Source organism: Ahaetulla prasina, chromosome 1 (assembly GCF_028640845.1).
Source record: "Ahaetulla prasina isolate Xishuangbanna chromosome 1, ASM2864084v1, whole genome shotgun sequence".
Taxonomy (NCBI): Eukaryota; Metazoa; Chordata; class Lepidosauria; order Squamata; family Colubridae; genus Ahaetulla; species Ahaetulla prasina.
This window is the reverse complement of record NC_080539.1, coordinates 240,379,819-240,403,486: the sequence shown is the minus strand read 5'-3', so window position 1 is coordinate 240,403,486 and position 23,668 is coordinate 240,379,819. Positions and strand designations below refer to the sequence as shown.

The 23,668-nt window shown below is 37.2% G+C and overlaps 1 protein-coding gene across 9 annotated transcripts in view; it reads right to left on the bottom strand.

The window, feature by feature from the left end:
- NCKAP5 (NCK associated protein 5) overlaps nt 1-23,668 on the bottom strand; it is a 638,109-nt gene that overhangs the window by 63,944 nt on the left and 550,497 nt on the right. For all 9 annotated transcript variants that reach the window (XM_058194176.1, XM_058194167.1, XM_058194193.1 and 6 more), the window contains 2 exons: nt 5,445-5,762; nt 2,264-2,403 (listed from right to left, as the gene is read on the bottom strand). In XM_058194176.1, the coding sequence (XP_058050159.1) occupies nt 2,264-2,403; nt 5,445-5,762 (458 nt within the window). The remainder of the gene's footprint in view (nt 1-2,263; nt 2,404-5,444; nt 5,763-23,668) is intronic.

Here is a 23,668-nt window from a genome sequence, read left to right as displayed (position 1 = left end):
TATTTTTTCTTAGGGTTATAATTTTTAGTGCTGTGAGCCACACAGAGTCATTTCGTTACGAGATAGGTGACAAATAAATTCAATAAATACATAAATAAATTAAAGAAACATAAAGTTGGAGGGATCCTCTAGTACAGTGGTCCCCAACCTTTTCAGGTTGACGGCCCATTTGGGGTTGGGGTGGGGAGAGGGGATGATTATGTTTGAGTGGTAGGCATGCGTGCAAGTTGCAAACAGCTCCATTTGCACATGCATGTGCTCACCCATTGTTTGCGTGGCTCGGTTCTGAACAGGCTGAGGCTCACTAGTGGGTTGTGGCCTATGGGTTGGGACCCTGATCTAATACAGTCCCTATCCAGCGCAGGAATCCAATTCTGCAGTGTCTTCCTATGAAACAATGTGTACTGTATTGCAGTCGGGAATCTGAATTAATACCATTCCCCAGAGGTACAATCTTCTGTAAGCATTATTGTTTTTATTTGGTTTGTGCTTATATCTAAACATAGTGCTATACTGAGTTTTTCTCATAACTATCGCCTGTTGAGGTTGATGGAGCTGAGACAGCAGTGACTGGCTCAAAGACATCTAGAGGGCTTCTGTGGCTGAAAGTGGTTGAAGTTATAGTGGTTAAGTGCTGGCTTAGAAACCTAAGCCAGAATTCTAATTCTGGTTTAGGCATGAAAGCTGGCTGAATGACTTTGGCCAATCACTCTCAGCCCACCCATCTCACAGGGTTGTTGTTATGGGGAAAATAAAAGGAGGAAGGAATATTAAATGCATTCATCGCCTTGAGTTATAAAAATAGGCGAGATAAAAATCTAATAAAACTTAGGTCTTCCCACTCAAATCCAATACCTTAATCACTCCACCACCCTGACTTCACCTTGCTATTCTAAAGGAAAGGATTCAGACTATTATTTTAAAGAACTATAGATTTATTCTAATTCTTTATTTGGCACAATGCAAATAATTGTATGATTGTAGTTTTTCAGTATAGCTTTTTTTTAAAAAAAATATGATGCAGGGTAGACATGTAGTATCTTCTTGGTGAGTTTCTTCTCTTTTTTTCCAAAGGAAATTCTGAATTTGATCACAGAAAAGCAATGGGCTTTTCTTTTACTCTTTCACACAGTCCAGGTTTCTAAGAGAAATCAACCCAGGTATTTTTCTCTCGGAGAAGAAAATATAACTGCTTCATATATCCTTTGCATTTCAAAAAAGGAAAGCAGCTTTGGATGAAGGCAACTTTGATTCGGGGAAAAAAATTATAGCAAAAAATTTAAACATTCCTATCTTCACTGCCTCTTTTATCAAATTCAAGGCTGCTAACACTTGCAGTAAAGAAAATAACAACAGCACGAAATATTTTATGTATTTTTCATATTAAACTTTGGCCTTCAAATTCTCTTGCAATTGACCTCAGTTTCCTGGAACATAGTAAGAGGCAGAATATGATCACTTTTTAAAAAGAGATAGTATGAAACTATAGCAATCAGCGCCTACAAAAAGAGAAAATGAATCTCTACTGTATAGTGTTTGGGGATAACAAAGGATTGATGTCTTAAATTGATAGATTACTTGACATCATGTCACAAATTATTCCCCTGTAAATTAACTGTGCAACCAATAATACAAATTATTTGTAAATATTGTAAATGAAAGGGGAAAGTACATATAGCGTATTAATGCTAATGAATATGCATGATATATTACTGAACAGAACTTCAGTTGAATATAAGTTTATTTTGGTACACCTTCTGCTACACAAAATATTCAGCAATAATGTTATTTTACCACTCTTCTCTTTGTTAAACAGCTCACATCTTCTATGGAAATGATGAGAGACTAGTGGATTTGGTCTAAAAAGAGAAGTAAGGTATTTCCTTGCCATGACCCTTATTGGGTGTTGGGTTTGTCATGTGAATTAGTGAATCGTAACAATCTGGTTCATACCAAGTTTGACATTAAGTCTGTCTTGCCTACTGCTCTATACCAAATGGCAATAGTTGTCTGGGATTTTAGGCAAGATTTTTTCCCCAATATAGCATGGAGAAGCCAAGGCTGAACTTGGGACATTCAGAACACAATCCATCAATCCACCAACTCTAATACTAAAATTCCCAATATAACTGACATCACAGAGTTTGTGAGAATGAAATGAGATAGCAGATAATCACTTAGGGGATGGATAGAATAGAAATGTGAGAAATAAATAAATTTTGAGAAATAAACCAAATACTTTCAAAATCTTTTACGTTTATACCTTGGCTTTGATAACATTCTTGCTGCTCCACTCTGGAAACATTTTTACGTTGCTACATTTTTCTTTCTCTGAATCATCTAATGATGTTGAAGCCAAACAACTCAATTCTTGACTGTTTTTTTCCACAGGACTTGTTACTCCTGGACAACAAAAAGAAATGGAACATGGTGTCTTGGATTCTGTTTCCATGTAAGGATCAGATTCATTCATGAATTGACTGATGAAACTATGGTCATGGGAAAAAGAGAGGACAGCAGCTTGCAGAATGTTACAAATGCAGAACATCTGCAACTTCTTTATCAGGAAAACATGCAGCCACGTCTGCCAGAAGACATTTACCAATAAACTGGATGTTAAAGTAAATGCAACAAATTGTCAACATTTTTTTATAAACGAAATCTCTTCCCTTTCAATAAATTTGAGTAAAGAAGACTGTGTGGGAATCTCGCTTCTTCATTGTAAGCTGCTGCTAAGGGCTTGATAGCTCCATTTCTACAAAATGGAGGAAGAAGAAAGTAGACAATGTTAACCTGATATAAATTCTACATATAAATTTTATATTTATAAATATAAATTGCTATCATGGATCATATTTCTTACAATATAAAAATGGCATAATTCTCAGCCATCCTTATTGTTAGGGATGTGCAAGAAGCACACCTATAACCTCCAATTATAAATAAAATACAATAAAATAAAATTAATTGGCACTGAAATCACAACAATCTATGGGTCGTTGTGACCTTTTTTTTTTTAATGGAAAGTTTGAGGAAAGGAACCAACAGATGTAGATTTTCCGACTGAGAGCAAAAGAACGAAGCAGTAGAAAAAAATTCTCTCACCACAAGTGTTCTTAGCCAAATAATTTACTCTTTTTCAATTGAACAACTTGTAGAACAAGAGCACACGTAAATCACAGTGCTTTGTAAGATTCAGTGTATGCATGCATATGGGATGGAAAAGAGAGATTGGTAAGAAGATAACATTTGAAAGTGAGAATATTGCCCTCCCAATCTGCAGCATACCAGGCTTTTTTTTTTTTTTAAGTATCTTTAAGACAATTTAATTAAGAAACAGACCTTAGAAGGCTGGTGCAGTGAATATTAGCATTAAGATCAGGACAATCTTACTGCTACTGACTTCTTATGAAGCAATTCAGTGCTTGCAGTTTCTATTCAATTTGTTATAATGACAGTGTTTAATCATGGAGTCTTTTCTATAGCACGCTGCTGAACTGAGGTCACACATGTGGCTATTCAAGCATGTAGCATATAATCTATAACTAAGATTTCTGTTCTAAATCTCCTTTAGTTGTGCTATTAATTAACAATGCACTTTTTAAAAAAACAGTTTAACTTAAAATACCTTTTTTTAAACTATAATCTGAAACGAGGGGAGTTTTCAATGAAGCATACAGCATGTATTTGCATTCTGTTATAAGCAGTACAAACCTGTATTAGGAATATTACTAAATCAATTAAATTCCAGCATGTTTAATTAGAAGGTGTCTCATAAACTTCCAGGAATCTTTAATGCAGCTTATTTACTCATCTGTTCAATTTAAATATTGACACATTAGCAAAACATTATTTGGGAGTCTTGCAGTAGATTTCTAATTCTCATTTGAACGTGGCAGTCGGATAAAAGGTCAGCTTTGCCAAATAATTGTGCAGTCTGAACATGTTAACATACTCTTCTGTTTTAAACATTTCTTTTTCTTTTATGAAGTACATGGGATCATGATTCAAATACTTTTAAAAAATAACATTTAGCACATGAGGTCCACGTACCTCTGATGAACTTGAAAAGGGCAGCCTTTTATACTTCTCAGTAAAATGTCTATGGAGATTCTCAGTCATCCAGGTCATAGTTGTCCCAAAGGTGCTTTTCAAAAGGCAACTGGACTTTCTTAAGGTTTTCCCCCTTTGAAAACGTTTCCTTCGTTCAACTTGAATTGAAGAAGCTTCTTGGATGAAAAGCGAAACGTTTTCAAGGGGGGGAAAAAAAAACCCAAGAAAGCCTTTTGAAAAGCACCTTTTGAGATTCTGAATAAATGGTTAAGCTATTTCTAGATGTAGATGTATGCTTTATATAACAAGAATCATCAACAGGGTACTTTCAAGAACTTGCATTGGCATTAATAATAAATCCACCTGGACTAAGACCCATATTACATGCACATACACTCATAAACATTTTAAAAGTAAAAGCTCTCCCAACTCCGGAAAATCTTCAATTTGCTTTTGGCTACAGCTTAAACTTGCCCTGACTTAGCTTTGACATTAGCCACAAGGTATTTAAAGACACAATGTGAAAGAGTAAGCTGCTGGAACAAAATTGCAGGCACCTCTGCTCCCTTCTTTTTCTCCTATTTGGGCCCTTTCCCCAGCACCAGCCTAGCAGAATTGCCATTAAAGCTGCAAGTGTGGTAGGAGGTGTGTGCTTTGGAGCTCTGCAGCCACCAGCAGAGTACAGCAGCCAAATGAATGAAGGTGGTTTTCCTTCAGCAGGAGTGGATGCTCCAAAAGAGAGGAAAAGAAGTTAAGCTAATAAAGCACAACCATAAAAAAAAAAGTTGCAAGAACTCTACATGGTGGCCATTAACAGAGAAAGAAAGAAGAAATCTCAGAGAGGAAGGGGGAATTTAAGACAAAACAGATTTAAGACATAAATGTTGAAGCATATTAGCCATAATATGGAGCACAGTGTATCGTATATTGAATAGTAATAATATAGATTATAATATGAACATTGTCAAATATAGTAATTGTCACATAATTATCATATAATTATTATACATATCATATAATTATGTGCTTGATTTTAGAAAATAGAACATCCCCCCCCAACCCTTATAGAGAGATAGAAAGAAACCACCTGTTCAGGGCTGGGTATGTTTGTGTCTCTCTGGGTCAGGCTAACTGGATACAGTTTAAAAAAGAACCCGTAACACGTGCTATGTCTTCTTTATAAGACAATAGATTAGCATTCAGCATCACAACATCTCCATTTCACTGGAATCCCCGGCTTGTAAAACACCTTCAGTAATGTGAGGAGTCTATTCAGCTGCATTTTTCACACATTTTTATGCAATGTTATCTGCTAGGAGGCCTCTGCTAACAAAAACTGACAGATGGACACAAAGCATCTCATTTGCAAAAACCAGAAGTTGTCATTTTACCTGAAGAAGCTGCTTTCGGAAGATGACTCTGCAAAGCCTGCACGCCTCTATCAGCCATCACAGGATCAGATGCCGAATGAGAAATTACACTCTCAACAGATCCCGGGCTTTTATTAGTTGTTGAAGGCACTTCTCGTTCTAGGGTTTGGGCTTTCTCAGATGGAGCCTGAGGAAAAGGTTGCTCGGCTGACGTGAAATCTTCATTTTCTAAATCCAGTCCTTGTTTAGAAACATGTCGGCCCGTTGAACGGTTTCCTGAGTCTGGAAGTGGAAAGGTTCCTATTCCACTGTCCAATGTCCTCATTTGGCAGCAGGATTCTAAAAGGTAAAAAGACAGGCTACTTTCAATGGAAAAGACAAAGCATAAGAGAGGGCACCTTGAAGAAAGGGCTTCGGTGTAAAGGAAAGGGCTACGGCTCACAGGTTTTGTACATACATCTCTAGCTTTTAAAATGAGACAAGGCCTTTAAAACTGAGAAAAATCACTGCAAGTCAAAGCAAACAGTATTGATCTTTTTATTTATTTTTTACTTACAAGATTTATAAAGCTGCCTGAATCCATAAGACCCTTAGGAGGGTTTAAACAATTAAAATAATAAATAATAATAAAATAATAAAAATAATAAAAATAAATAAAGCAGAAAATAAAATAAATAAATAAAGCAGAAAATAAAAAAGAGGTTTGGGAAGGAGAACCGTCCAGGTTAATATATATATTACCTGGACGGTTAATATATATATATTAGCCAAATCTTTGACAAACTTTTAAATGTAAGCAGGGGAGAAGCCATGGGGAATTACTGGAGAAAGGCAGTTCCAGAGGACTGGCTGATCTAATAGTACAAGCAGAAACTGCTGGAGATAAACAGTCCCTCAGATAGTCAGGCCCTAGTCCATGGCCTACACCTTGAATTGCATCTGTAAGTTACTGACAACTAGAGCAGCTCACAAAGTATTACATAGTTAAGCAAAGGTGAGCCTATGATTGTCCATGCCACTGCATTTTGAACCAGATGAAGCTTCCAAGTGATTTTCAAGAGCAGGTCCCTCTACAATTGCAATCATCCATATAGAAGTGTCTAAGGCATGAATGATTGTCTGGATAGCCTCTCGATTCAAGAATGGACATAACTGACACACAAGGTAAATACGAGTGAAAGCCTTCCTAGAAACAGCTGCCACCTGCTTTTTAAACAGGTGTTGTGCATCCTGGAAAAAACCCCAGATTGTGCACCAGTCCTGAATAAGGAAGCGCTACCTCATCCAACACTAAAAATAAAGATTCTTCAGGGCCAAATGACTGAACTCGCAACAGTTCAATCTTGAAAGAGTTGAATGTGAGTCATCAGCTCCCTCATAGCTTGCAAGCATTGTGAGAAGACTTCTAACAGCATCCCTCAGAGAGAGCATACTGATTTATTCCAAAATTGGATAAGCAAGCAAAAAAGGAATCAGAAAATGATCTACGTATAACATTGTAAGATAGCAATATCTTACAATGTCAGCTCATAAAAACTATATCTAAAGGTATATATCATGCCCTTAAAGATTTGGGTCAGGGTCATGGTAGCCAAGAACAGAGCTGGCCCAAACTCTGAGTCACCCTGTATCATCCCACAGCCTCCACTGAACTACAAAGACTTTTCTTTTTGACAATCCTAGTAGCCAACCTACTCAAATAGTCTGATAGTACAACAAAGCTAAGTACAAAGCAAAACAAAATGTCTGTTCTGTAGCTACCAGATCTGTCCATTACCTAATAATACCACTAATCCAAGTTCAAGTAGAGGCATTCTTGGGGAAAAAATGAGTACAGAGGATATGCAAACTAGATGTTCTACTTTACTCCCATCTACATTAAAAATTGAAGTAAGGCATGGAGTACAAATTAGTGAGAACTGTTGCATAGCCAGCTTTGGTCTATATGAGTAATACAGATCCAGTACATTTCAATATACTCTGAAATATTATTTTACTTTTTTATTTTATTTATCAAATTTATTTGCTTCCCAATCTTGCCATGAGGCTATTCTGGGCAGCTTACAACAGTAAATGGGGAAAAAAATGATAGAAATGTAAACATAATATCAATAAAGCAATGAAACAATAAAAATAAGCAATGAAAATACAATATGAGTTGGTGGGGAATATTATAGTATATGGTCCTCAAAGAATCACAAAGCAAGTAAAATGAAGCTTTTGTTAGAGGTATTATCTTTTATTTTTCCTAAGGGACTTTCATAATAGCATTTGCTATACAGTTATAACTTCACATATGCCTAGAATGGCTTTAGTCTAAATAGGACAGGATTAGGCTCTTATTTTTAGAGAAGAAATTCAAAATGCTATCATATAATGTTATTTTTAACCAGTCCAGTAGCTATCTGGAAATACATCAATCTGGGGTATTTGAGATTTGAGCAAAGATTGTACTCTTCTTACAAAATAAAAATCAAAGCATCCCAATTATTTTAGGCTCAGTAAATTACTCACAAAATTGTAAAATTGGTTTAGGAGACTTCATGAAGTGAAAGATTGCATCTTAAAATACATTTTAAACCAAATGGAGACCTATTTCAGGCCATCTAATATATGTCATTCTAGAAACAGATATAAAGAAATAAAAAGAGTATCCATGCATTTTAAACACTGTTTGCACATAGAAATAGATGGAATTTGTTTGAGTAAAAATGAACAATGGTAAGATTAGGAAAGTACTGGCCTATCACTCATATATGGTAATTAACCACCACTATTTCAGAACCATGGACAGCCCCTATCTAAAGTTCAAAGTGTGTAAAACAATTGCTGAATATTTTAAGCCAGGTTCAACAGTGTAAAATGGTGGATGAATATCCAAGTGCAACACTACAAGCACCAAACGAGTTTCTTTGAAAGCACAAATAAGGAATATTTTTCAGGAATAAGTTTATATTTTATTTCCAAAGGCAGTGAATATTACTACTAGTATTATTGTTAGCAATACTATCCTTGACTAATTAGCTTTACAATCTTCCAAGTTGTATTTCTAAGTAAGGAGAGAGAAGCTAAAGGATTGGGTTTTTTTGCTTCTTGTGCCAGATTTAATGAATCAATTTAATTGTATTGCTCTTCCTTGCCCCCTCCTCTCTCCATATATTTGTAATGGGCAAAAGCCATATATAATGTTTACCATCATTGTACTATTTCAACTACTCACTTTTACAGGATTTATGAAAGGTGGGAACTTTGGATCTATGATTCAAAAAGATACTTTGCTCTGGAGAGGAAAGAGCAATATTCACCAAATAGATAAATATTTCTGCAACCATTTTGACCCATTTTAATAATTTGTTCTGTAGACAAGAAAGATCCCCTAATTTGATAAAAAAAAGATTCTTTAATATTTCTTCTCTCAGTTTCTTATAACGAATCAGTTCTTTGATATTACATTTTTCATTTTACTGATTCCATTAGCTCCAAAATACCCCTCTTCAATACTCCTCAGTACAACTATAGGCAGTTATCTCTTATTATATTTTACAGTTTATATGAAATGAAAAGAAAATGAGTCCCATTAATGCCAATATCATTTACAAACAAGTTACCATGATTACAGAAAGTATTTTGAATTATAAATTCCACAGCATTGGCGAAGTGGCAACAAGGCTCATTTCAAAGAGGCTCTAAGACTGAAATGCTATTCTCAAAATCCTGGATATCTGGAAGTTACTACAGCAAATTTTCAAATAAACATGAATTGGATCCAGCTGCAAATAAACGTCTGAGGCCTCCAACCTATATTGCAAGAGTTTGTTTGGGTATCACCATTTAATTTCTCTTTGTGTTCAGAAAACAAGAAAGAGCATTTCCTTCCTTCCTTCCTTCCTTCCTTCCTTCCTTCCTTCCTTCCTTCCTTCAACTTTGAGACTAGCCTCTTGATTTAACTCACAATAACCCTATTTACTTACTTAAAAGAGTTAAAAGGCTGCCCTTTTTATATGTTGTAACCCTGGACAGTTCAAAATGTAAAAAATGAAGTGTAAAAGCAAACAGTAATATTAATAGAAACTAGATCTCATGGCACCTCCAAAAGACCATTCCCCATTATCTACTGGTCACCAGTCTCACCCTACCTCAATGTTTGTGGGAAGACCCAATGCTTCATGGCCTTCTGGGAGCTTCTTCACTGATATACTTGACTGGGAAAAGGGGCTGAGGTTCACTCTGGCTTGCAAATGGGAAAAGGAGCTTAATTATCTCAGCCAATGACTTGTGGGTGTTAAAAATTCCAAATAGCCCTAGCCTTGATTGGACTAAAGTAGCTTCTCCAACCATCATATTGTTTAAACTGCTTTCTGAGGGGCTAACTAGCTCTTCGAATGCTGCTTCTGTAGGATTATTATGAAGATCATCATCTGAATTTCCACATGATTCCTTAGTTTATATTACTTGATTCTGATCTGAAGAGTTAGAACAACAAGCTATTCTGAATAAATTCCCATTATGCTATTGTTTCAGTGATCAGAATTCATTATTATCTCTCAAATTCCTCTCTATATTTTATGACAGAATAAAATATGGGAGGAAAATATATATTTTTTCTTCCCTTCTGCTCTAGTTTCTTGGAGTCAATGATTAGTTCCTAGTTCTTCTATTAGTGAGACAGAAGAAGGTATCTCAATCTCAGTCCAGTAATTTTAGAATCACTAATCAAGCCAGAAAATTAAAGAAATGTATCTGTTGAAAATCCCTGCAAGTGTAACAAGTTCACCCTCGCAGCAATGAGCACTAAGCTTTCCTTTCTTCTTGGAAAAAAAACGAACAAAACAAGAAGAAAATATCCTCTGGTCTTGAATCGTATTTTCTTCTTAAAAGTGTAAAATGGAAGCTATTGTGCTTCCTGTTATTTGCAGGTTTCTGGAGAGATGAGAGAAAAAAATCTTGTGCTTATTTTATAGATGTTCCATGTGACATTCAATGCAAACCTCCTTCCATCTAGACAGAGTAATTTGCAAAATATTACAAAAGAGATTACACTAAAAGGGTTCATTGGTATCTCTACACACTTTCGCCTGACAACCGCAGAAGCATTAGCTTAAAACTGAGAGAGAGAAAACAAAAAACTAAAAGTCTGATCACATCTTCTCACAACAAGCTATATAAAGCTGAAGGGAAGCCCACTTCTACTGTCAGCCTGAGAGGAAATTTAGAAAGTCCAGGGTTTGGGTATGTTTAAATTGTACTGAGGATGTATCTGACATCGGAGGGGAAATGGTTTTATATCAAATCAGCAAGAAACCTGGAAGGGTTCTAGAAGCTGTACTGAACTTTTTGAGATTAGCCATAACTCGGCAGAAGCCAAACCAAGAAATTTAGGTTGTTCCAGGTTTTAGTTAAAACAAAACTTAGCTGACTGAAAAGAGCATGGTTGGTGTGTGTTCCCCCCTCCCCCCTCAGCAGTTTATCTGAGGTCCCAGTAGCCATCCTAGTGTCTTCCTTGCCTTCTCTCCTCCTGCCAACATGTCAAGGGCTTCCTTTCGGGGGAATTGATTCCTTTGTAAAACTACGGAATAGCATGTGGTACTTCTATTGCTGTAGGGAGTAATAACTAGCCTAATCTACATACAAAAACTGCAAATAAAGTGATTTGCTCACCTGAAGAGGATGTCTTGAGCTTCCATACCATATAAGGCATATACAAAAAGAAGAGAAAGTCAAAGAACATGAGGAAGACCCAGAAGAAGATGGAGAGACAACATCAAAGACACACTACCACAACATCAATTAACAATGATTGAGGCTGCCAGAAGAGTGAGAACCAGAACCAGAACAGACACCCAAAGTGGTAGAAGGAGAAGAGGAAGGAGGAGGAGGAGGATGAGGAGGAGGAGGAGGAGGAGGAGGAGGAGGAGGAGGAGGAGGAGGAGGAGGAGATGAAGATGAAGAAGAAGAAGAAGAAGAAGAAGAAGAAGAAGAAGAAGAAGAAGAAGAAGAAGAAGAAGAAGAAGAAGAAGAAGAAGAAGAAGAAGAAGAAGAAGAACCACCTAGCAGGAGATGTTTGGAGATCTACTATGTGTTGGATAGGGGCTCTGAGTTTATTCAAATTTCAAGCATCACTGCGTTGGATAGTTCATGATTCCAATTATGTTGTAAGTGGATTTTGGAATGCTTTTTTACATTTGAGATGGGAGAGGCAAAACTCCTCATGTGCGTTTTGTGCATAGAATCACAATCTGTGGTGATTCTCATGGATTATCCAAGCAGTGCACTGGAAAATCACAATCTGTGGTGATTCTATGCACATTTCTTTTTCCCATTTGTTTTATTTGTTTTCCCTTGGAGACAACAGAAAAAAATTCTTGACTGCCAGATCATTAAGGCAATACCTTCCATTAGTAGTCTGTCTGACTGGGTGCATCTCCTGTGCAATGCAGAAGATTTCAAGGTGCATGTCTATGGTAGCATTGTCTATTGGGTTATAATCATGTGGCACGTTGGTAGTAGAAGTGAAGGATAGAAGAGGAGGAAGAAAACAAAGACACCCAAAAGATTGGGAGTGGATGGGATGCTGGAGTATTTAGCACTGGGAGCTACAAAAGGAAGGAAGGAAGGAAGGAAGGAAGGAAGGAAGGAAGGAAGGAAGGAAGGAAGGAAGGAAGGATTGTTGTGTCACTTATGTTCGTGTTTTGTTCTCAGCCCTTCCTTTCCTTCTACCCATTGCCCTGTTTCAGCCTATATACATAAACTATAACAGTCCGGTTTAGTTTCATGCATCAAATCATCTGAATAATATGTGGAAAACAGGTGCTCTCTCTGCTGAATACTTCACGTACAAAATCTTTTGCACATCCTTAAATTAGATCAAATAAAATAATTCAACCTAGACTGTAGTGCACAGTCTTGTATTGACTGGCGCTACTCAATACAATCTAACAAATCATTTCCTTTTCAATTTTATGTTTCCTTCTATTGATGTTTTCATAATATTTCCAATTTGTTATTTAATTTTGTCACAGTAAGCCCAGCTCTTTCAAATTTTATTTTCCTTTTTACTATATTGTGAATCTTAGCGGACTGCTAGCAAGTCCCCCAGCTCAAATACTATTTGAACACCACTGACATTTATTCTGAGAAATCATTACATTTACATCCAATATATTGACCAAACCATGTAGTTCAAACATACATAGCAGGGGCAAAGGATTCCCCTGCTAGAAATTAAATGTGAGAAATGGGCCTACCTACAACTTGCACTAAATTAAATGGCTGATTTTCTTGGAAGGAAACAGATTCATCCACGGATGCCTATTAATTCTGAAACATTACCATTTCCAAATATTAGCCTAATTTTTCATAAACGCTCCAATGTGAATAGTTCTTTTCTTTAAAATGCATTTGCAATTGGCAAGTAGACCTCAAACTACAGATGGCAGAACAGCTCTCTTTATTTGCCTGTCCTTTCCATTCTTGGAAATGTTAAAACAAGCAAAACAAACAAAAAACAAACAAACAACAATGCCACTCCCTGAAATTAAGATTTTGGCTTCCAAATCAGTTTTAAAGTGGACTACATATGTTGGCCTGTGTTTAACTACATTAGCTAAAGTTGAATGCATCAGGTTTTCATTGTTCTGCTCTGAATGGCCAACTAGTGCATGAAACTGAAAAGAAATAAACTTGTTTGCAAAAGCTTATTTTTTGAGATTAGTTAGTAAAAACTAGTCTCAAAGCCGTGGCATACACTGAAGAATAGATACAAAAGAGACTAGAACAGAAATAGAAAGAATAGAAACTTCATGCATTCAAACCAGCATGCATGAAGCAAAATTGTATTGTCAACCGACAGGGTTGCACCTAAGGCCTTGCCATGCATTGGGGCCTCAAATTCTAATACTGAGTTGGAAGCACACTACACTTACAACTGCAGCATTTTTAGCAGACGGAACAGCTGCCTGCTTTTTGACTCCACCACAACATTATCCTGAAGATGGCTAGGGTGAATACAGGTGGCGCTCAACTTGCGACCATAATTGAGCCTAAAGTTTCCATGGCTAACATTTAAGACATTTGTTAAGTGACCTTTGACTCATTTTATGACATTTCCTGCCATGGTTGTTAAGTGAATCATCACAATTATTAAGTTAGTAACATGGTGTTAAGGGAATGTGCCTTCCGTTGACTTTCCTTGTCAGAAGGTCACAAAAGGTGATCGCATGAACCTGGGACACTGCAATTGTCATAAATATGAATCAATTGTCAAGCATTCAAACTGATCACGTGACCATGGGGATGCTGCAACGGTCATAATGTGAAAAACAGACATAAGTCATTTTTTTTCCAGTGCTGTTGTAACTTCTAATAGTCACTAAACAAATAGTTTTAAGTGAAGGACTGCGTGAACTATAGCAGACTATAGGATCAGGTGACTGACTGAATCAATCAGACCATATTTAGATTTATGTAACAGCTATGAATCCACAGACTTCTTGAAAGCCAAGTTAAACATTATACCCTTTTGTTGTCAATTTAGGTAGATCTAACCAAATCTGCAAAACCTATTTCTTTCCAATTTAAAACATATAAGGTAATATCCGTTTATCTGTTGGTCCAAACAAAGTTCCTTTTCATATGATCCTTAACTTCCTTTTCCTTATTCAGCTACTGAAATGTAATACCAGCCAACTAATCACTTCTTGGAATGTACTGCCAGATATATTAGAAACCACAGAAACAAAAACATTTGCAAGAGAACAAAGTTCCTACTTATGAACTGGACAAGCTTTAAAAGTTACAGTTTTGCTTATCAGCCATTTGGAAAACCTTGTACAACAGCCTTCCCTACCCAAAAAGTGACTTTACTGAATGTTAACTTTCATGGGAAGACTACATACATATTTCCAAGATCATAAGTGCTCCCTGTGTTGTGGTGTGATTTATTATTTACTCATGCTGAAAGCTCAGTAACGTTCACATTGTTCACGTGGATATTACAGCAGAGAGGTTCATCCCATGTCTCCCTAGAGTCTTTTAGCCAAAGTTTACATTAGAGAACATTAGTCAATGAAGAGCACATCAATACATTCAGAGTTAAGATCTTTCTAAAGATCTATGCCGGGGGTGTCCAAATATGGCCTCTTGAAGAGTGGTAGACTTTAACTCCCAGAATTCCCCAGCCATAAATATGAGCAAATTGCTGGCTGGGGAATTCTGGGAGTTGAAGTCCACCACTCTTCAAGGGGCCAAGTTTGGACTATTTATTCGTTTTCTTGTACTTATGTCTCCCTGTCTTAAAACATTTTTTTCAGGATCTGTCTCCATATGAAAAAAGGGGGAAATTAATATCCGTATTCATTTGCTGCAACCGTGAAGATGAACTGAGGTGCTGAAAAGGTCCACCTCACCAATATGGAGTGCCAAACAAAGAAAAGGCAGTGGAAAATATCAGAATCCAAACCTCTGGCTTACAGTTGTGTCAGGCAGCATGACAATTAGTTCATTCTTTCTTTGTAGATCCAATGTCTACCATCAACCCTAAATGCTCATACTTTAGTCACTTCAATATCATCTTATTGTAGATTATTGTTTGGTTTCTTAAATTCAGTGGTTCATCTTCTTATTTATTTATTTATTTATTTATTAATCATACTTTTATACCGCACCATCTCCCGTAGGACTCAGGGCAGTTCACAGGCATATTAAAAAACAATATAATAAATAAGCATTAAAAACCCAATTAAAACTAAATATTATCATGGCCAAATCATTAAAAATGATAAAAACCCATTAAAAAAACCCTTAAAATTTAGTTAAAACATTTTATTCTTAGGCTAGTCCAGCGCGCTGAAATAATAAAGTCTTCAGTTCACGTCTGAAGGTCCGGAGGTCGGGGAGTTGTCGTAATCCCGGAGGAAGCTCGTTCCACAGGGCTGGTGCCACCACAGAGAAGGCCCTCCCCCTGGGGGTCGCCAACCTACATTGTTTGGTCGACGGCACCCTGAGGAGGCCCACTCTGTGGGAGCGCACGGGTCGTTGGGAGGCAATCGGTGGCAGAAAGCGGTCTCGAAGGTATCCCGGTCCTAAGCCATGGAGCGCTTTAAAGATGGTAACCAAAACCTTGAATTGCACCCGGAAGGCTACCGGTACATGCTGAGTTTACTATGGATGGTATTTTAAAGCATTTTACAGACATAAGGGGTGGAGAATAAGGCTTTTTTTCATAATAGTAATAAAACTTTCCTATTTTCTCTCAAATGAAGTCTGGTTCCCCCCCCCCACCCTTTCTCTAAACTTAAAATCTAAGCAATTGGCTTTTTATAAGATTTGAGGTATTAAATTCTGCTCATTTAGTTTCTGATCAGATCCCCTTTTTATTTAAATGTGAGCCAAATATTTGCTAACTATTGAATTATCACTGACTGCTAAACAGGAATTCTTACTCAGATGTCTTCCAATACCAACCAGATACTATTCTGCTTAGGTTGTTCAAAATCAGTTTATATAAATGTGACTCAGTAATGCACAGAATGGTTGGGTTTTTTTTGCTTTTTTCTTAACACAGATTATTATTTTGAGTAAGAAACCAATTAAAAATTATTTTTTAAACCAACATGTTCTCTATTAGTTATTATTTATTTATTTATTTATTCAAATTTGTATACCGCCCTATCTCCCGAAGGACTCAGGGCGGTTCACAGGCACATAAAACATTTATATACAATTAAAATAACTATTAAAAAACTTATTCTAATGCCAAATATTAAAAATATAAATATAAATCTTAAAACCAAATTTAAACCCCTGTAAATTTAAAAATCTATAAATTTAAAATCTAAATTTAAAATCTAAAATCTAAGCCAGTCCTGCACAGATGAATAAATGCGTCTTAAGCTCGCGACGGAAGGTTCGGAGGTCCGGAAGTTGACGGAGTCCTGGGGGGAGTTCGTTCCAGAGGGTGGGAGCCCCCACAGAGAAGGCCCTTCCCCTGGGCGTCGCCAGGCGACACTGTCTAGCTGACGGCACCCTGAGGAGTCCCTCTCTGTGAGAGCGCACAGGTCGGTGAGAGGTATTCGGTAGCAGTAGGCGGTCCCGTAGATAACCCGGCCCTATGCCATGGAGCGCTTTAAAGGTGGTTACCAACACCTTGAAGCGCACCCGGAAGGCCACAGGTAGCCAGTGCAGTCTGCGCAGGATAGGTGTCATACGGGAGCCACGAGGGGCTCCCTCTATAACCCGCACAGCCGCATTCTGAACTAACTGCAGCCTCCGGATGCCCTTCAAGGGGAGCCCCATGTAGAGAGCATTGCAGTAATCCAGGCAAGACGTCACGAGGGCGTGAGTGACCGTGCATAGGGCATCCCGGTCTAGAAAGGGGCGCAACTGGCGCACCAGGCGAACCTGGTAAAAAGCTCTCCTGGAGACGGCTGTCAAATGATCTTCCAAAGACAGCCGTTCATCCAGGAGGACGCCCAAGTTGCGCACCCCCTCCATCGGGGCCAATGACTCGCCCCCAACAGTCAGCCGAGGACTCAGCTGACTGTACCGGGATGCCGGCCAAACCAAAAGTAGAAAGTTTTGGTGAATCCACACGTTTTCTTCCACATTATCCCAATTTGAGGACATTAATTCTCCTCCTCCAGACCAGATGATATTCTAAGCATTGTGCCCAAAGCTAACTGAATATAAGCAGGAAGCGACAGTAGTTAGCAAATGGTTATGATTTAAGGCCAACATTTTAACATGAATTTATTTCGGGAAGCTATTTTCCTTTTAACAAATTACTGCAATAAAAGCTGGGGGGGGGTCTGTCAGAGAATTCTGTCCCTTCGTATTAGCTGAAATTGAAATTGATGAATAATTCATTTATAACAGTAAAGGCCTTCACTTAGGCCATCTGAACAGTATGGAACTTTGGAGGACTTCCCATTGTATTTTCCCCATCTGTAGAATATGGTCTTGGGGATCGAATAAGCAATATTTTTGCTAACCACAAGTCATATTTATCATTTTTTGGGGGGGAGATGTAAGGAAAAACAGGTAAAACAAGACTCCAAATAGCTAGAATTTCCATGCATTGTTTCTGTAAAACCACTTATCTGAGAAATCACAACACAATCAGAAATCATGACACAAAACAGAAAAATGCATAAACAGAATTGTCAGAGCTTTTTATTCATTGGAATATAATGCTCTGACAATTCTATTTATGGACTTTTCTGGTTCTCACTTTCATTGTTATGGAATCCCTGAATACTAGGATAAGAATCAGGTAAGAAATATAGGATACTTTTTACAAAGCTAGATTTTAGCTGCTTCTTCCAAGAATTTTGTCATATCATCAGTCTATGACCATTTCTCTCTCTTTTTAAAGAAATTCTCTAAATTTGATTCCCTTAATATTCTCATACAAGCTACATTATGCAGGTAGTGCTTTCTCTGTGACAGAATGTAAGATGACTCCATATTCCAAATTTACAGATTATTACATCTGAGTGGAGGAACCCACTTTATCTTCCTAACAAGTAAATACAGAATTTTAAAAGAATGTTTGAAATCAGGGAAAGATATGTTGCACACATGGAAATCGAGTTGCTCATTTCTAGATGTACCCTGAGTTATTCATCTCTAGATCAAAACTATGGTTCTTACAAAAAATAAAACATAATAAAGCCATCCAGTTTTATATATTATTATTTAATAATATTATTTTATTATTAATTTTATTATTATTATTATTTAATAATATTATTTTATATAATATTATTAAATGAACCAGCAAACATGTGGAAAACTCTTAAAAATATCACCGGCTATGGCAAACCTCCTTCCCAGGCTGAAGGTAATCAACAACTGGCAGATGACCTGAATGAATTTTACTGCAGGTTGGAAAGGAAACTACAGCCACCTATCTCCACAACCCCCATCTCAGACACACCAACAACAGCCAAGCCTCCTACAACTGACCCCATCTCATTGGGTTCACCACCCCTAGTGATCACAGAAAAGGAAGTGCAAGACCTATTTCACAGACAAAAGCCAGGAAAAGCTCCAGGCCCAGACAAGATAACTCCTTCTTGCTTAAAAGTCTGTGCTGACCAATTGGCCCCCATCTTCACCCATATTTTCAATAAATCACTAGAGATGTGTTATGTTCCTTCTCGCTTCAAACGCTCTACCATCATCCCAGTGCCGAAGAAGCCCACCATCAAGGAGCTGAATGACTACAGACCAGTTGTTTTAACATCTGTAGTCATGAAAACCTTTGAAAGGCTAGTGCTTTCCTACCTGAAAACCATCACGGATCCGCTGTTAGACCCCTTGCAATTTGCATACCGAGCAAATAGATCAACAGATGATGCTGTTAATATGGCTCTGCACTACATCCTACAACATCTTGAGTCTCCAAAGACCTATGCAAGGGTCCTTTTTGTAGACTTTAGTTCAGCATTCAATACCATCATTCCAGACATTCTTCTAACTAAGCTAAACCAGCTACAGGTACCGGAACAGACTTGTAAGTGGATCACAAGCTTCCTAACAAACAGGAAGCAGCAGGTGAAGCTAAGCAAGATCACATCAAATACCTGTACAATTAGCACAGGGGCCCCACAAGGCTGTGTGCTCTCCCCACTTCTCTTCTCTCTGTATACCAATGACTGCATCTCCAATGATCCATCTGTTAAGCTACTGAAGTTCGCAGATGACACAACAGTGATTGATCTCATTCGAGACAATGACGAATCCGCATATAGACGAGAGGTTGAACGACTAGCCTTGTGGTGCAACCAAAACAATCTGGAACTGAACACACTCAAAATCGTAGAAATGGTGGTAGACTTTACTTCCACCTCTCACAATACTTGACAACACAGTATCAACAGAAGAAACCTTCAAATTTCTAGTTTCTATCATATCGCAAGATCTAAAATGGACAGCTAACATCAAAAACATCATTAAAAAAGAACAACAAAGAATGTTCTTTCTGCGCCAACTCAGTAATCTCAAACTGCCGAAGGAGCTGCTGATTCAGTTCTACAGAGGAATTATTGAGTCTGTCATTTGCACCTCTCTAACTGTCTGTTTCGGTTCTGCAACCCAACAAGAAAAACACAGACTTCAGAGGATAATTAGAACTGCAGAAAAAATAATTGCTACCAACCTGCCTTCCATTGAGGACCTGTATACTGCACGAATCAAGAAGAGGGCAGTGAAAATATTTGCAGATCCCTCGCATCCTGGACATAAACTGTTTCAACTCCTACCCTCAAAATGACGCTATAGAGCACTGCACACCAGAACAACTAGACACAAAAACAGTTTTTTCCCGAAGGCCATCACTCTGCTAAACAAATAATTCCATCAACACTGTCAGACTATTTACTGAATCTGCACTACTATTAATCGTCTCATCGTTCCCATCACCAATCTCTTTCCACTTATGACTGTATGACTATAACTTGTTGCTGGCAATCCTTATGATTTATATTGATATATTGACCATCAATTGTGTTGTAAATGTTGTACCTTGATGAACGTATCTTTTCTTTTATGTACACTGAGAGCATATGCACCAAGACAAATTCCTTGTGTGTCCAATCACACTTGGCCAATAAAATTCTATTCTATTCTATTCTATTTATGAAGCAGAGGATTGAAAGCAGTTACCCCTAAACTAGCTATTATAGCATATACATACAGTGCATTCAGAAAGTATTCCTTTACTTTTGTCAATTTTGTTATACTGCAGCTTGATTCTACAGCCTGTTGAATTCATTTTCTTCTCACTAATCTACACTGAGTACCCCCTAATGACAAAAGGGCCTCTGTGGCTCAGACTGGTAAGACAGTCTGTTATTAACAGCAGCTGCTTGCAATTACTGCAGGTTCAAGCCCCACTAGGCCCAAGGTTGACTCAGCCTTCCATCCTTTATAAGGTAGGTAAAATGAGGACCCAGATTGTTGGGGGCAATAAGCTGACTTTGTATATAATATACAAATGGATGAAGACTATTGCTTAACACAGTTTAAGCCGCCCTGAGTCTTCGGAGAAGGGCGGGATATAAATGCAAATAAAAAAAAATGAAAAGAGAATTTTAGAAATGTCTGTAAATTTATTAACCAATGGAATGGAATAATTATCCAGTGGAATGGCTTGCCTTCAAAAGTTGTGGATGCCCCATCACTGGAGGCTTATTAAAATAGATTGAACAGCCAATTGTCTGAAATGGTATTGGGTCCCCTGCTTGAGCAGTGGGTTGAACAAGAAGATCTCCAAGGTACCTTCCAATTCTGTATTTCTGTTAATTTTGGAGGTGTAATTTCTGTCAAACCATTCAAAAAACAAGCACAGCTCAGCTTGGAAAAAAAAGTACCATTTTGACTTAGAAGGATTCTATAAAGATGAAATCCACATAAAACTATAGAACTGATCATATTTAAAAGGGTAGTCTTATTGGTCATAGTAGTATATTTAACTGAGACTGAAAGTTGTCATCCCCAAATCACCATAAAACCTTTCCTATATGATCCACATAGGAAAGTTGTCAGAAGGGAATCTTTAGGTATTGCCTAAAAAACGCATTCATTTGGAACAATATGCCTTAGATTGATAAAACAAAAACTGCAAAAGATGAATTTGGGATAAAAACAGTAAAGTTTTTGAAGGAAACAACATTTTACCATAATGCCTCTAGTATGGGTTGGGGTTTATGGCAGCTAGTTGACAGGAAATATGGTACAGATGCAGTGGTGGGATTCAAGTAATTTAACAACCAGTTCTCTTCCCTAATGATTTCTTCCAAACACTAATTCACCCAACCGTTCAGAAAGTTAACAACTGGTTCCTCCGAAGTGGTGCGAACTGGCTGAATCCCACCATTGTACAGATGGAAGGATGGATTTGACTAAATATCAATATACCCTATATATTAACATGTCAGTGTCAGTGAAGAATTGGAAGGCAGAAAGAGAGTGCATATTTCAGCAAGACAGTAATTTGAAATGTAGCTTGAAATCTATTTTTATTTATTTATTTTGTCAAGCATGTATAAGATAACAGATATAAGTATAAACATGATTATGAATACATGAAATGGATACAAATAAATGGGGACAGTGGGACAGGAATACTAGGCACATTGGTGCGCTTATGCACGCCCCTTATCAGTCAAAGTATCAATCAAAGTATTTAGTTACAAAAGATAAATGTTTTTAAATGTCCCCATATCAGAACATTACTGAAAATATATGGTCAGATCTCAACCATGTAGGGCTTATAAAGAGACCTAAGAATATGTCTGAACTAGAAGCGTTTTGCAAAGAAGAGTGTGGGGTTGGGAGAGGAACTTCCCAATGCAACAATAGAAAGATGCTTCACTGTTTTGTTATTTTGAATCTGTATAACTGCTCATAAAAGGACACAAGATATGCGTTCAAATCTGCAAGAAAATTAGTTGTTTAACTTTGTACAACGTAAAGGTGGTGTCAACTCTAAATAAATAAATACAATTTTAATAAATTTAATTCTAAATAAAATTCTATGTTCTAAATGAATTTAATTCTAAATAAATTTAGAGTTTATTGAAACATACCATTTTTCAGGTGTGCCTAAACATTTGCACACAACTGTTGGAGTTACATGTATTTTTCAGAATGCTAATCATTTTATATTCTCCATGTAACTGAGATGGTACAGGGTAAATTTTCTGGAAAAGTTATTATTATAATTCAGTAGCTGATTGCACATAATCATAAAGGCATTTTTAAAGCTATGTTTAATAAGGAGGTTGATCCAGAACACTAATGCATTTGGCTTACAGGAGGGACAGCTAAACCAAATGCCCCAGTAGTATTGCAGAAGAATTGGCAATTAGACAAGTGCTATGTGTATTATCTCTTAGAAGAAGAAAGTAATTATTTGTCTTCAACAGACTGTGACGAAGAGTAACTTGACATTATTTAGAAGATACTAATGCATACTAGATACTTATTATTCAGGAAGGGAAGTGGTTTTTTTTAAAAAATAATTCCTTTTATAAAGAATGAGTGCATATTTCCAAAAGAGAATTGTTTCTACACAAAATCATAAAAAAATTCCAGTTAACTTTGCTTATCCCAATCATTATCAAAGTTCTGACAATTTTCAATTAGTCCATGTTTAATATTAAGTATGCTTTCTTAAAAAGGCATATTTGGAAGTTTTACAGTATTTGAGGACATCTCACAAAACAGCTATCATGGCCAACTATGGAACATCCATTTATTCAAAAGGAAACTAGTCTTCTGGAAAATATGTTTCTCAATTCAGAAGGGGACTTTCATTGGGTATAAGACTGTGATGGAAATAAACGTGATTCTAGAGAGTAAGGCTTGGTTTCTTAACATTCCAACCTTAAATATGTGGGCTATGGTTTCTGGCAGATGGCACTGCACACTTTAGAATTTGGACAATGTGGATATTTTAATTTTTTTGCAAATCATGTAACTGTTGAGAATTGCAAAATTGAAAGTTGAAATATCAGTCAATCAAATAAATAAATGCCCTGCTCCCATATCTGCCTGGCCTTATTTCTCCTTATAGTCTTCTTCGTGTCTTACGATCCTTGCAGCACGGTCTTTTTCTGTTCTAGGTCATAAATTCTGAACTTGCAGGATTTGGCCTCATAACTCTGGCATCAGCTTCCTCCTTCTCTTTGTCTCTACAATGACCTCAAAAGGCACTTAAATATCTCTTATTAACATGGGTTAGTGGAAAGCCAATTATCCCAATTTATACTTACTCCTCTTGCTTAAATATTGTTTTATTTAACATAACATAACATAACATCAGAGTTGGAAGGGACCTTGGAGGCCTTCTAGTCCAACCCCCTGCCCAGGCAGGAAACCCTACACCATCTCAGTCAGATGGTTATCCAACATTTTCTTAAAAATTTCCAGTGTTGGAGCATTCACAACTTCTGAAGGCAAGTCGTTCCACTTATTAATTGTTCTAACTGTCAGGAAATTTCTCCTTAGTTCTAAGTTGCTTCTTTCTTTGACCAGTTTCCACCCATTGCTTCTTGTTCTACTCTCAGGTGCTTTGGTGAACAGCCTGACTCCCTCTTCTTTGTGGCAGCCCCTAAGATATTGGAACACAGCTATCATGTCTCCCCTAGTCCTTCTTTTTGTTAAACTAGACATACCCAGTTCCTGCAACCGTTCTTCATATGTTTTATCCTCCAGTCCCCTAATCATCTTTGTTGCTCTTC